The 13,149-nt window shown below is 46.6% G+C and overlaps 2 protein-coding genes across 2 annotated transcripts in view; one reads left to right on the top strand and one right to left on the bottom strand.

Moving 5' to 3' along the window:
• The window catches only part of SLC46A1 (solute carrier family 46 (folate transporter), member 1), a 5,992-nt gene extending 3,533 nt beyond the window's left edge, over positions 1-2,459 (bottom strand). The window contains exon 1 of the mRNA XM_009995119.1: positions 2,443-2,459. Coding sequence (XP_009993421.1) covers positions 2,443-2,459 — 17 coding nt within the window. The remainder of the gene's footprint in view (positions 1-2,442) is intronic.
• A 345-nt stretch (positions 2,460-2,804) lies between these two features.
• The window catches only part of SLC13A2 (solute carrier family 13 (sodium-dependent dicarboxylate transporter), member 2), an 11,479-nt gene continuing 1,134 nt past the window's right edge, over positions 2,805-13,149 (top strand). Inside the window, exons 1-11 of the mRNA XM_009995109.1 lie at positions 2,805-2,876; positions 5,913-6,041; positions 6,359-6,495; positions 7,542-7,762; positions 8,506-8,686; positions 8,882-9,004; positions 9,894-10,115; positions 10,213-10,314; positions 10,885-11,002; positions 11,849-12,010; positions 12,962-13,099. Of these exons, the coding sequence (XP_009993411.1) occupies positions 5,943-6,041; positions 6,359-6,495; positions 7,542-7,762; positions 8,506-8,686; positions 8,882-9,004; positions 9,894-10,115; positions 10,213-10,314; positions 10,885-11,002; positions 11,849-12,010; positions 12,962-13,099 (1,503 nt within the window). The 5' untranslated portion in view covers positions 2,805-2,876; positions 5,913-5,942. The remainder of the gene's footprint in view (positions 2,877-5,912; positions 6,042-6,358; positions 6,496-7,541; positions 7,763-8,505; positions 8,687-8,881; positions 9,005-9,893; positions 10,116-10,212; positions 10,315-10,884; positions 11,003-11,848; positions 12,011-12,961; positions 13,100-13,149) is intronic.

Below are 13,149 nucleotides of genomic sequence, written 5' to 3'. Positions count from 1 at the left end.
AGGGAGGGCAGGACCCGACCCGCCCTGCCCCGCCCCCGGGCTGGGGACCGGGGCCGCCTGTTGCTCGTGGTGTTCCCTGATCGCTTTAAACCTGGTGGTTGGGTTTGGTTTTTGGGGTGGTGTTTGTTGTTGTGGGTTGTGTTGTTTGTTTTTTTTCCTTATCTCCGAAAGAGGTAAAGTTACAATCGACGTTTTAAATAGAAGCGTGGAGTCGTTTTGCTTGGAAAAAGACCTTTGAAATCATCAAGTCCAACTGTTATCCCAGCCCTGCCAAGGCCACCGCTGACCCGGGGCCCTCAGCACCACATCTACACGGCTTGGAAATCCCTCCAGAGCCGGGGGCTCCAGCCCTGCCCTGGGCCAGGGCCTGACAGCCCTTTTAGTAAAGGAATCATTCCCAAAATCCAATATAAACCTCCCCTTGAGGCCTCCCATCCCATCATTCGTCACCTGGGAGAAGACACCCACCCCCTCTCACCCCAACCTGCTTTCAGGCAGCTGTAGAAAGTGAGAAGGTCTCCCCTCAGCCTCCTCTTCTGCAGGTTGAACACCCCCCAGTCCCTCAGCTGCTCCTCAGACCTGTGCCCTGGGCCCTTCCCCAGCTTGCACAAGGACCTGAGAAGTGCAGTAGCCAGTGATGTGCAATCCCAGCAGCCTGTAATCACTTCTATTGATCCACAGCACATCAGAAAATACTTCCTCTTCCTGAAGGACAAACTAGGTTACAAACTGTACCCCACAAGAGGTTTTGGCTGATTTCCTGTTGGTTTGGTCTGTCTCAAAGAGCAGCTCAGTAAGAAAAGACCAAGTTACTCTTTAAATTCAAAGAACACAGAGTATTAGAATAACCTGTTCATATAAAATGGAGCAATTCCAATTGAATGTAAACTGGCATCACTCCTGTGACACTGCTGTGGGAGTGTTAATGGGCTAATGACACTCTGACAAGTCCCTCCCAAGGCACAACCATTCATTTTGCAGTAACACTTCCTGAGCTCATTTATAGCATCTCTGAAAGTAACAAGACTCACGTAGCACTGGGAACAATCACTGTGGATGTGCTGCTTCCAAGGGCCTTCTGCACAGTCCCTGCCACCCCCTGGGCAGGGCTGCAGCTGGACATCAACCTTCGTGTCACGGAGGTGGGAAAACGAGGAGTTTCCTCTTGGATTTTCATTGCAACCTTAGGACATAAGAGCAGAAAACAGAAACATTTGTCATTGGCTGATTTTGCCACTGCATCCCTTTCAGACAGTAATTCAGCATGACATGGGTGGGGGATAGAATTCATTTGAATTCTTTTTGTACCAAGGGTGAAATGCTAAAGCTCAGGATTTGTAGTTACTTAACACGATCCTGTTTCTTGTGAGCAACACACCTAAATCCACCTTGCAAGAGAGCTGTGAGTCTGCAGCTCTGGCAGCTGCAGCCCTGCTGCTTTTCAGCTACAAGCCTGTTACTGACAGCAAACAAGCCCTGGCAGAAAAGGGGTAAAAAAGAGAAACAGCAGAAGCTCTTTGTGGAGCTGACATCAGATGACCTAGTGTCCCTGCTTCTCTTTCTCTCTCCCTGCTTGACTAAGCTATAAAGGGATCTGAGATACTTTATATCAATAAAATGCAAATGTTATTACCAGTATCTGAAGTTTGCACTTGCCTGATCTACCAAATAAAGATATGAAAGTGATTAACAAGACACTCCCTTTGGCATTAAAAACTTCCATTCCATTCCAGCGTATTTACAGAACCAAAGTCATTCACTGCTTGTATTTTGGAAGGTTCTTGCACCCGGGGCAGGAATTGCTGGTAATTCCTCAGTATCACTTGTTTTAAAAACCTTTTTTGCTGTGTTTTCCCCCACTCCACCTGGTGAGCCAGCAGAGCTGTGCCCACAGACCTGCAAGACGAGAAAGGTGAAGATAAATAGTCCAAGGTCAACAAGGCAATGCAAAGTAGCCAAGTCTTTCCCAACCCCTGGAGATACACCAGGCTCCACCAGAATGAGTCTCCAGGCTCCCTCCCTGACCCAAAACCTTTCTTACAACATGGGCTGCCATGTGGGAGGAATTGAGTTCTGACCAGACCTCAACACTTCTCCTATTGCTCTTGGAGTAGGAGGAAAGAGAACTGTCATGAGGCTCCTCCTTGGGCCACACGAAGATGGGTGTCCCTGCTCTCAGGTGGCAGGGACTGCAAGTCCCTTTCTGCATGGGGACTTGTTGTGGCAGCTGGTGACAGGAGCTCTGCTCTAGTGGGTTTTACTGCCCAAAGAGTTTCTCAGTGAATACAATGGTGTTTATACACCACTTGGTGTGGATGTTTCTGATCTGTGCAGCGGGTGTTGCGGATGCAGAGGTGTGATCTCACCTCCAACAACCTCCAACCTGTCACAGAGGGACCTGCTGCCCTTTTTTTTTCTTTTTAATGGGAGGAATAATGGTACCTGTTCAAAGAAGGCATCACTAAAGACCAAAATGTTAATATTCTTTAAACAAAGTGCAGGTCACTTGATGCTGCTTTTAATAAACCTATTTAGTCCACAGGGAGTTAATTCTCTCCCGGATTTACCAGTTATCAGAAAGATTATCTTCAGAAAGTTCTTGGTCTGACACTCTTTTGCTGTCCCCTCCCTTCTTTGTTCTCTTCCTTCTTTCTCCGATTACAGTTCCAAAAACAACACCCAACCTCCAGGGGTCAATGTTTAATATTCCCGAGTGTTTATATAGTCCCCAGCAGCAGCCTCGGGCCCTTCAGCACCGGGCCAGCTCCAGCACCATGCCTGGCTGCTGGGAGGTGACCCTGGCCTGCAGGAAATACCTGATCATACTGCTGGTACCTCTGCTGTTTATCCCACTGCCTCTGGCTCTTCCCACCAAGGTAAGAACTTTTTAAACTTATTTTCAGAGCCAAAACTCCAAATCTCTCCTTGGAGTTGCTCCGTTTCAGTGAGAGAGCTGAAGAGAACAAGCAGGTTCTCCCTCAGAAGCACCTCATTTGTTGCTTGAAAACCTTTTTTTTTTCTCCTTTGACTACTGATAGTGGGGGAATATAAAAGCAATGGGACACAGATGGATGAACACATCAATCTGTCACTGCATATTCTAGCAGAGTGCTCAGGGACATGGAATTCTGTGACTTCTGCTTTACCTCTAACTGATGTAGCAAAGGACTTTCTATGCTGAAGCTCATACATGTGAACCTGAGTTACAAATTAAGACTTCATTTTAATCCCCCTTCTGATTTTCTAAAGGTTTCCAGTTCACATCCTCTTTTCATCTTTTCCTTTTTGCCATTGACAGATAGAAGAGGCTTTTTTTTTTTTTTTAAGTCAGATGGACTGATACATAAGACAAAATAATATGTATTTCACTCTTATTTTTAGCATATTTCTGTAAGAATCTTTACAAACAATGATTTTAAATTTAAAATGTCAAGCCTGGGAAGACACCTTGCTTAGGATTCCTTCAGAAAAAGTTAACTACACAAAACTGTGGTGGTGGGGCAGGTATTTCTGAGACCCTGACCATTGGAGCCCAGCCCTGTGAGGGGCAGGTTGGCAGCCTCCTGCTGCTTCCTCACTCCAGCTTCTCTCTCCCATTCCTAGTCTCCTCATGCAGACAGATCTAATCTTCAGATCTCTTGTTACAGTCCCAGCATCATTAAACAGCCAATTCTGATCTGTCACTGCTCCTTGGATGGCAAATCCTGGCTCCTCTCCCTGCTGACTCCCAGTTTCTAGTCTCTGTCACCAACCTTCATCCTTCACCAACTCTTCCCTGTCTTCTCGTGCAGCCTGTCCCAAAGCTCCTTCCTCCTCACAGCTCTGAGTGTTATCAGAGGCCTTGGAGCTGTGACAAGAGGATTCCAAGCAAGAAGAGCAGTGGCACTTGAGGCAAAATGTGGTAACTGATCAGGCGTGTCTTCCTATTCCCTTGCTATGCAAATAAACCAGCTCCAACTATCACCTACAAACTTACTAAGAAGACAAACAGAAAAAGTACATTTTTTTCCAGTGAATATTCCACAGGCAAAAGAGCTACAGAAGTTAGGAGATACCTGGATCAGAGAAGATCTAAGTAGCTGGAAAGAGGTATTTTTTCTAATTTTCATTTCTTTTTGCCCCAAGGCCACGAGTTCAAACTTACTTGCTAAGAGTCCTTGTTGCCATAGAATCAGTCATTGGTGTTGCCTGTGGAATGATTTGGCAGTCTTGGTTCAGTTCCTCTTCAAAAATGACTTTTCCTGGTCTCTGTGTCATCAGCTACAGCACAAAGATTTAAAATATCCTGGGCTGTTCTCCTGGCAACCTGTAAGAAGATTTCTTGTGTTAGAGTCGTGGTCCCTGGTGCTGCTGAGCAGGAAAAGCTGGTGCCTCAGCCTGCAGGATGGAATGTCACATTTTTTATGTTCTGTTGAGCTATTAACCTGTCCAATGATGACATGAAACTGTTACAAAGGAGAGCAAACAATGCTAATGGTTTTGTCTAAAGGCAGAGGGGGATGCCCTTGCAGAACAACTGACTGTGAGAAGTCTCATTCCAGCTTGGACTGAGAGCCTGGCAGAGGGAACCACTGTGCACGTTCCATGTGCTGTTGGGGTCTCTCAAAAGGTGCCCATTGGCACCTGTTAGTGACAAAATGGGAGAAGAGGGATCACAAATGTGGGGAATTGCTTTCAGTGCTTGATGGGATGTGTAATTAAGGTTCTTACTGTTGTCACTCAAAAATAAGGCTCACAAAAGAGTACTTTTGTCTCTTCACAAGTCTCCCTCTCAGTTTACTTCTCCAGCCCTGCTGCTTTGGTAATTTGCCACCTAAGATGCTACCTTCTCTTCCCTCCAGACCATTCAGCCCCACTGTTCTCCCTTTCCCTTCCCCAGCTCTGTGACTTCCATGCCATGTCCAGAAGCCCTGAGCACGTTCTAAAGCATCACAACTTTGATCCTGCCACTAACCCAGCTCTGTGGCTTAATCCTCTACAATCCAGCCACTGCAGTTGCCATCTCTTCAGTCTTGCCCCACTGACCATCACTACACAACGAGAACTTCCTTGATCCAAGGCCACAGAACCACTTCTTTCTTCCTTCCTTTGGATTTGCTGGCACCATTATTGTGCAAGTTCCAAAATAAGGAAGAAACTGTAACTTCCAGTGTTATTTTTGGGCTTTTTTCCATCAGCCCAGTCAGATGAAAGCCTGTTGTGACATGTGATGTTGAATCTTTTTTGTGGGGGAGACTTAGTTAAATATTTTTACATGAGGTTTGGAGTTGTTGTCCAAAGCAGAACTGAATCAATGTTTTCTCAGAAAAGAGCAACATGCAATAGAGGCTCACACTTTCTCCAAAGAAACACATCCCAGGCAGTGGAAGCTGAAACTGATCTGTGTCCAGTTTCTCAGTGAGCCTTTTGAAGTCTGCACTAAGCTCAAAATCCAACAAAAAAATAGAGAAAAATATTTAGAGTACAAGGAATCCAGGCTGTCAACATGAGCTTGGGTTCATCTGGGAAAAAGGTGGAGAAATCTTGACTGGATCAGTAACTATTTCTGCAACTCTAAGACAGAAACACATCAATAACAAACCCAAGCATCAGCAGCACTGAGCACCCTGTGCAGGCCCTGCCAGCCCTGCTCACAAAGAGTTCAAAGTCTCCCAATTTGTTTCTTTTCCCAAGTTTCTTGGCTTTCCCCGTTGGAGGCCCCAGTCCTTTCCTCCTTGCTCTGACAAGGCTGTTGAACAGTTTGTCACTTGATTATGGTCTGCACAGGCAGGAGGACAGGCAGGAGGGAAGGGCAGGAAATAACCTTTTCTCAAAGCCCTTTATCAGGCAATGAACATAAGGCTGGGCTGGTGCCCCCGAGAGCCCGGGTGAGATGTGTGCTCTGTTCTGACTGCTTGTGCTTCCCTCTGCAGGAGGCCCGATGTGGTTATGTGATCATAGTGATGGCTCTGTTCTGGTGCACAGAAGCCCTGCCCTTGGCTGTCACAGCTCTCTTCCCTGTCCTGCTGTTCCCACTCATGAACATTATGGACTCAACAACAGTAAGAGATCCTACTCTATACATTTCCCTGGGTATTCAGTGGTCAGCTTCTCTTATGCTGGGATTTGCTGGTGCAAAGAAAAGAAAATTGCACTGTTGTTACACAGAGAATCATCTGTCCTCCCCATGGGACAGAACTTGCACGGGCCTGGAGTGAACTCTGGGTGGAGCTGCTCACCTGAGCCCAAGGTCAATTCCCCACTCAGGTGCACAACCCAGAGAAACTGCCACGGCTTTTGGGCCGGGACCTTCCCTTAGAGAACCCCCCTGTCTCTTGGCTTCCTGCCACTGTTTCCCCTCCCCTGCTCCACGCCCCAGGTCTGCCGGGAGTACCTGAAGGACACCAACATGCTGTTCATCGGGGGGCTGCTGATGGCCATCGCCATTGAGAACTGGCACCTGCACAAGCGCGTCGCCCTGCGGGTCCTGCTGATCACGGGGGTCAGACCAGCCCTGTGAGTAGCACCTGTGGAAACGCTGGGGGGTAAAGGCACCAATGCCATGAAGCCCCATCTCAGAGCTGCCTGCAGCCCCTCTCCCGTGGGAATTGCAAGTCCCATCCTACCAATGCTTTTCGATAGTCCCAGGGAGTTGGTGCCCCAGCCAAGCTCTGATGTCCTGCTCACCTGGTGACTCCTGTGAATTCCAAACGCCTTTAGGTGGAGAAACAGCAACAAGAGACTCAGTGCTGAAAAGACAAGGGTGCTTGGCACAGCTTTGGGCAATTAGGAAAGGCTACAGCTGAAACACAGGCAACATCTACCCTCTAACAGTTACACTGACTGCACAGAGAAGAGAAAATATGGGGATGTTTGTTTTGAAAACAACAAATGTTTGCCAGACTAGAACCTTCAGCTGTGCAGAGGCTACATGTCCTAGTTAATTTAACTCAGATGATAGAAAGAGGGAGGACTGGAGGAAATTACAAAGCAATAGAATAGAAATGCACACAAGATAAAGCTTTTTCATCTAGTATATAATCTACATCTCATCTGAAGAATAATTTGGAGACAAATAATATAGTAATACTGAACAAGGATTAGAATTTTATATGAGTAGGAAGAGAATCCTAAATGATAGAGGTGGGATAAAATTACCAAGAGATCATCTTCCTTATGGCTTAAACTGGGTGCCATTTGGGAGCAAATCCAGGTTGCAATTCCTCTTCAAAATATATTACATTAATAGGTGTCACTGAGATGATGTGTCTTCCTTGGAAGCACGAAGAATAAGCAGGATACTGACCAGAGAAGCTGTTCCAGGAGACCAGCTCCCACTTTCCTAGTCATAAGAATGTGTAAAAGCACAAATGGCTGAAATTGCAAGAAGAATGTGTGATGACATGCAGAGAGCAGGCAAGGGGAAGAGCCAGTGAACTGCTGAGCACCTTTCCAAACCCAGCATCTGTAACCAAAGCTCTGCAACAACAACAAAAAAGAGGGTGGAGGGGATTGCAGCAGCACTGAGTCCTGACCCAACATTTTCAAACATTTCTTTTCAGGCTCCTCATGGGTTTCATGGTGGTGACTGCCTTCCTGTCCATGTGGATCAGCAATACAGCCACCACTGCCATGATGGTCCCCATAGCACAAGCTGTGCTGGAACAGCTGCACAAGTCTGAGCTGGAGTCTAACTCAGCTGGCCAGGCATCTGAGAACATCAACAAGGCCTTTGAGATGCAGGAAGAGGCAACTAAAGCAGAGAGCTCCAAACAGGAAAAAGGTGAGCAGGTTATGGGTGGGTTTGTCTTTGGGATAGCAGAGATTGGCCTGATCCTTCTTCAGTGCCATTCCAGCTGCCAGTGAAGTCTCAGAGCAGAATGCAGCATCCTGGCTGGTCAGACAGCACTGATAATTCTCATCCATGAACCAAACAAAAGCACAGCAAGATCTACTGAGTTTGCTGGTTAGAAATAGATTGAAAATATGAAGTGATAATGACTAATCAAACAAATGTGAAGCCATAATAACTAAACAATAAAACATCTACATTTTCCATTACCTGGAGCTCCTACCTGAGGCTTGCCATTTCCCTAGATATTTTTGTTCATTATTAACTACCATGTAACTTGTCATATAACAGGGAATTTCTGAGGCAAAATTTCTGGCCTATTTCATGCCAGAAGGTTAGGGATTAAAATGATCTTTCTAATCCAAAGATAGACAATCATGCAGCAGCATCTCTTCCCCAGCTGTCCTGCCCTCTTCCCATCTTTGAGACAACTCAGGGGTTTCTGAGTCTCAGGTGCTGCTGGTGCAGAGCAAGTTCCTCTTGCTCTGTTGTACAAGACAACCAATGAAAACAGACAAGAGATCAAAGAATTAACAACGCCAACCTTAAAATGAGGCAATTTAGCTCCTTCAGTCTGAGTCCATTGTGTCCTAGCCTTGAAATACTGAATTACACAGGCACAAGATCTTTTCCTATCCACTGTAGCTTCTCTGTCTCTTTTGTTCCTGGCCTAGGTAACAGTCATGTCCTGACAATTGAGGAAGACAGAAAGAGAAATGAAAATCTGCTAGAAGAGAAACACAGGCAGTTCAGCAAGGGAATGTCCCTCTGTATTTGCTACTCAGCCAGTATTGGAGGGATTGCAACTCTGACTGGGACAACACCAAACCTGGTACTGCAAGGACAAGTTGATGAGTAAGTCTGGTTGAACCTGGGATTAGATATCCATGACTTCCAGCCAGCACAACACAGGAAAATACCCGTTTGGTAACTGTTGGGAAGTTGGCTTCTCTTCCTTTGTGGGCCTCACAGTGCCTCCTCTTTTCAGCATCACAAATTCCAGCAGGGGGTGCAGCCCTTGGGGTGCTAACAGCCATCTGCCTTTTACAGCCTCTTTCCTGACAACGGCAACATCATCAACTTTGCCTCTTGGTTCTCCTTTGCCTTCCCTACCATGGTCGTGCTACTGATTCTGGCCTGGATTTGGCTGCAGATACTGTACTTGGGCTTCAAGTAAGTCCCCCCTGCCCCAGTGTCACAGAGCTGCCAGGCCTGCTGGCATGTGCCCACTGCCCCTTGTAGCTCAGGTGACACCCCTGGTGATGAGCCCCAGCTTGCAAGTCAGGCTCCCAGCATGAAGGTCCTCACATAAAACAGAACAGCAGCCTCAATAGCTACTAAAACACTGCAACTTTTCCCCTGAGGAACACAACCAAATCCCATCTAAAGATACTCTGTAGATGGAAAGAGGAAGATAGAGCTGCACAGAGCCTGTTCTGCAGCATTGCTGTCATGTCCTGGGAGACTGTTGTGCTTCCAATCAGGAAACTGATTTCTACACACAGCTGGTAAATACCCTTTATGACAAGAGTTGCTACAGACCTAGAGGATTAGTATTGTGCCAGTTCCCAGTGCTAATCACCCCATGCAACCAGGTTGCATTACCCACCTGTTTAATACTTAGCCTGTCACTTTGGTGTTATCCCCAACTTCCTTTCTTTGAAATGGACAGAGCTCTGCAGCAACAGCAGGGGAACTTTAATCTTCAAGTTCTGCTTGTCAAATTCTCCTTTCCTGTAATTTTAAAGGGCTGTGACCACACAGCCTTGTCAATCACACTAACAGTGACCTTATTTCCCCATGAGTCCCCGAGAACACACCTGCTTGTATTTAGAACATGAGTTTTTAAGGGTAGGAAGCTTTTTTCTGATCCTCCAGGCAGTGCCCAGGACAGCACAGTTACTACCCAACCCCTATGGCTGCTGATACTATAATAGTAGATATAATTTCTATATGCATATGTAATGTGTATCTAAAAGTTAATATGACAATATAAAACTTATACTTAGCTCTGAGGATGCCTGGCAGAATTCTCTGATGTTTCTTGTCCATTTTTTTCCAGTTTTCGGAATAATTTTGGTTGTTCTTCAAGTCCTGCTACAAAGGCAAAGGAGCAAAGGGCCTACAACATCATCAAGGAGGAGAGCAGGAAATTGGGCTCGATGCAGTTTGCAGAAATAGCAGTTTTGATCCTCTTCATACTCCTGGTGCTGCTGTGGTTCACAAGAGACCCTGGTTTCATACCAGGCTGGGCACCAGCTCTGTTCAACAAAGGCAATAAAAGGTATCACCAGTTTTCCTCCTCACTTTGAACAGGAATTGGGTAGATTTCATAAAAATGAACTCAGAGCTCAACTAAACTTGTGCCCCCTCTGTTGCAGCTACGTGACTGATGCCACAGTTGCCATTTTCATTTCTGTTCTGCTCTTCATCATCCCTTCTGACTTCTCTAACAACAACAGAGAGAAAAACCAGGCAGGTAAGTTTCCTGGCAGCAGCAAAACCCCCGTGGCAGCAGAGGTGCACGGGGAGTTTGATATTTGAGATTGACAAAGGAGATTTCAAACATCACACCAGATTTCAGGCTGCCCCTCCTGCCCAGCTGGAGCTGGGTGCTTCAGGCTCAGCAAGGAACACAGCCCATCCGAGCTCTTTCTCTGCTTCTTGGAGTTTAACTAAGTAGTAAACTCTTATCCCAGACACTCACACACACATGTGGGAGCTTCTGCAGCTGGAGCCTTCAGGAGGGAGCACAGGACTCAGCACCCACAGCTCTGCAGACACGTTGCCATGTTTTAAACTCCCTCTTCCCCATCTCCCCCTGGGCCTCTTGCAGCACTCACAGAACATTCATTAGCATTTTTGCAAGTCAAGTTTTTAAATCTTTGCTGGGGAGGCTCCATCATTTGCTCTAGGAGACAATCCCACAGGCTACTCCATCTGCTGGCAGAAGTGATTCCTGACGTTCAGACCAAACTCACCCCCCACTGAGGACCCCTCCTTTCTCTGGAGAACCCACCAGGGCTCACAACACCTCTTTGGGTTTCAGGCAGCAAGGCCAAGTTCAAGGCACCTCCAGCTCTTTTGGACTGGAAAGTGGTTCACCAGAAAATGCCGTGGAACATCGTGTTCCTGCTGGGAGGTGGCTTTGCCTTGGCCAAGGGCAGTGAGGTAACATCCCTCTGCTTACCCACTCCTTGGGGCTCCCTGGGGGGTTCCAGTCTCTCCCAGCACACAAGAGGGGCACCCAACGTGCGGCTCCTCACCAGGGGCAGCAGCACAGACCTCGCCATCCCTGGAGGAGTCCTGTGCTTGGAAAGAATCTTTCCAGCTGCCCATGCAACTGGGATGGTCCTGCCAGCCCAGGCAGCAGCATTAACTGTGTTTCTAGCAAAGGGGATGATTAAGAAACTGCCCCGATGCATTAAAGGTTCTGTTAAATAAAACTTAACTCAAGTGAGGAGCACAAGGAGATGCTGTGCCCAGGATGGGTCACCAAACTATTTCAAACAAACTACTTATGGAAATACTATTTAAATTAAACTACTAGAAGACAAAAGTAGAGTCAGCTAGAGAACCTCCAGGAGCAGATAAAATTATCTGGCTGTCAAACTGAAGGAGGTGCTGATGTTCCTCTGCAGGCACCTGCCAGGAGTCCAGGGCTACAAACTGTTCTTGGAATATTATAAGCACTGACTTTGATGATGGAACAGACACTGCATTTATTAAATCTATGGGCAATACACACACTGGAGATGCTCCTTTAGAATTCAAAGATCACAGTGACCTGTAAAAGGCTTCCTAGAAAACAAGGATGCAACTCCAGGTGGGAAATAGGAAGAAATATCACAAATGCAAGATGTGGAAATGACTGGATAAGTTTCAGAGCTGCTTACACACCTTGTCTAGTTGATATTTTATATTGCTAATGAGAAAAAAGCAATCAAACTACTGGAAACTACAGGTAGGACCATCATATGTAAGACATGTAAAATAGAATCCTTTCCTCTGTTCCAGGAATCTGGCCTGTCTGCATGGTTAGGCACCAAACTGACTCCTCTGCAGCAAATCCCTCACCCAGCTATTGCTCTGCTCTTGTGTCTCCTCATTGCCACTTTCACTGAGTGCACGAGCAACGTGGCCACCACCACCCTCTTCCTCCCTATTCTGGCTTCAATGGTGAGTTTTGTCATTTCACAACATTCTTACAAGAGCAGCTTTCAACTCTCCTTCCAGCATCCAGCTGCTCAGGTATGAAAACTGCCTGGACAAGCAGTGGTTTGTGTGTCCCAGCAGGAACACAAGACTCAAAGTCCATACATGGATGTGTGTGCATGTGAATTCACACACACTGTGCTTAGTTCAACCTTTCTGAACTCATTGCTGGGGAAAAGTAAAGGGATTAAATTCATGGGCATATTAGACTTTGCCTTCTGGCCTAAACAACTTGATGAGGTCACTGCCAGCTGGACTTGTTTTTTCCTATTTGTTCTGCTTAGAGACAGCAACAACAGCAGCATTTACTTCCCTGCAACATTCCATTACTGCATTTCACCCTAACCACTAGCCTTCCAGAAGTCTCTGAAGGTGGTAGTCAAGCTCTACAACCTAATTCAGGCCTCCTAAATATCTACAGAAGATTCCTGTTGCTGGAGCAGACTTAGTTCTGCAGTGTGAAGAGCTGGTTCCAGGCAGAAACTGGAATAAGCTCCACAAAAACCTTTTTGCATAGGCCAGACTCCAACTCACCTCTGAAGTGACCCACTCACCTTCAGAGTTTGTGCTGCCCTCTTTCCCCTGATCATTTAATCCTGTTCTTAACCAGTTTGAAGCTACTCCACATTGTCCCCTGGTTTTAGAGTTGAATACAACCATTATTATTCATTGATACTGCAGCAATCAGGCCCCACAATCAGGAACACAAAGCACTGACCACAAAATCAATTCTTGCTCTTGCTGCATGAAGACATTGGCTCCAAGTTCCTAAAGCAGAACCAGACAGTGAGGGGCTGCAGGGGCTGAGAGAGAACGAGGTGTCTGGTGGGGCCCAACACAACCAAGTCTCCTGCCACCAGACTTCTATGCATTTTTGTGCATGGAAACCATCCCCTTTGCTCTCCCTCTGCACAGGCTGAAGCCATTTGCCTCAATCCCCTCTATGTGATGCTGCCCTGCACACTCTCTGCATCCTTGGCCTTCATGCTGCCAGTGGCCACTCCCCCCAATGCCATCGTCTTCTCCTATGGACAACTCAAAGTCATAGATATGGTGAGCAAAAGCACATTCTTTGCCTTTTCCTAATGTTGGTTCTTCTTGAA

This window comes from Chaetura pelagica, unplaced genomic scaffold (genome assembly GCF_000747805.2).
Source record: "Chaetura pelagica isolate M959 unplaced genomic scaffold, ChaPel_1.0 scaffold713, whole genome shotgun sequence".
Taxonomy (NCBI): Eukaryota; Metazoa; Chordata; class Aves; order Apodiformes; family Apodidae; genus Chaetura; species Chaetura pelagica.
This window is presented reverse-complemented; position numbering and strand designations above follow the sequence as displayed.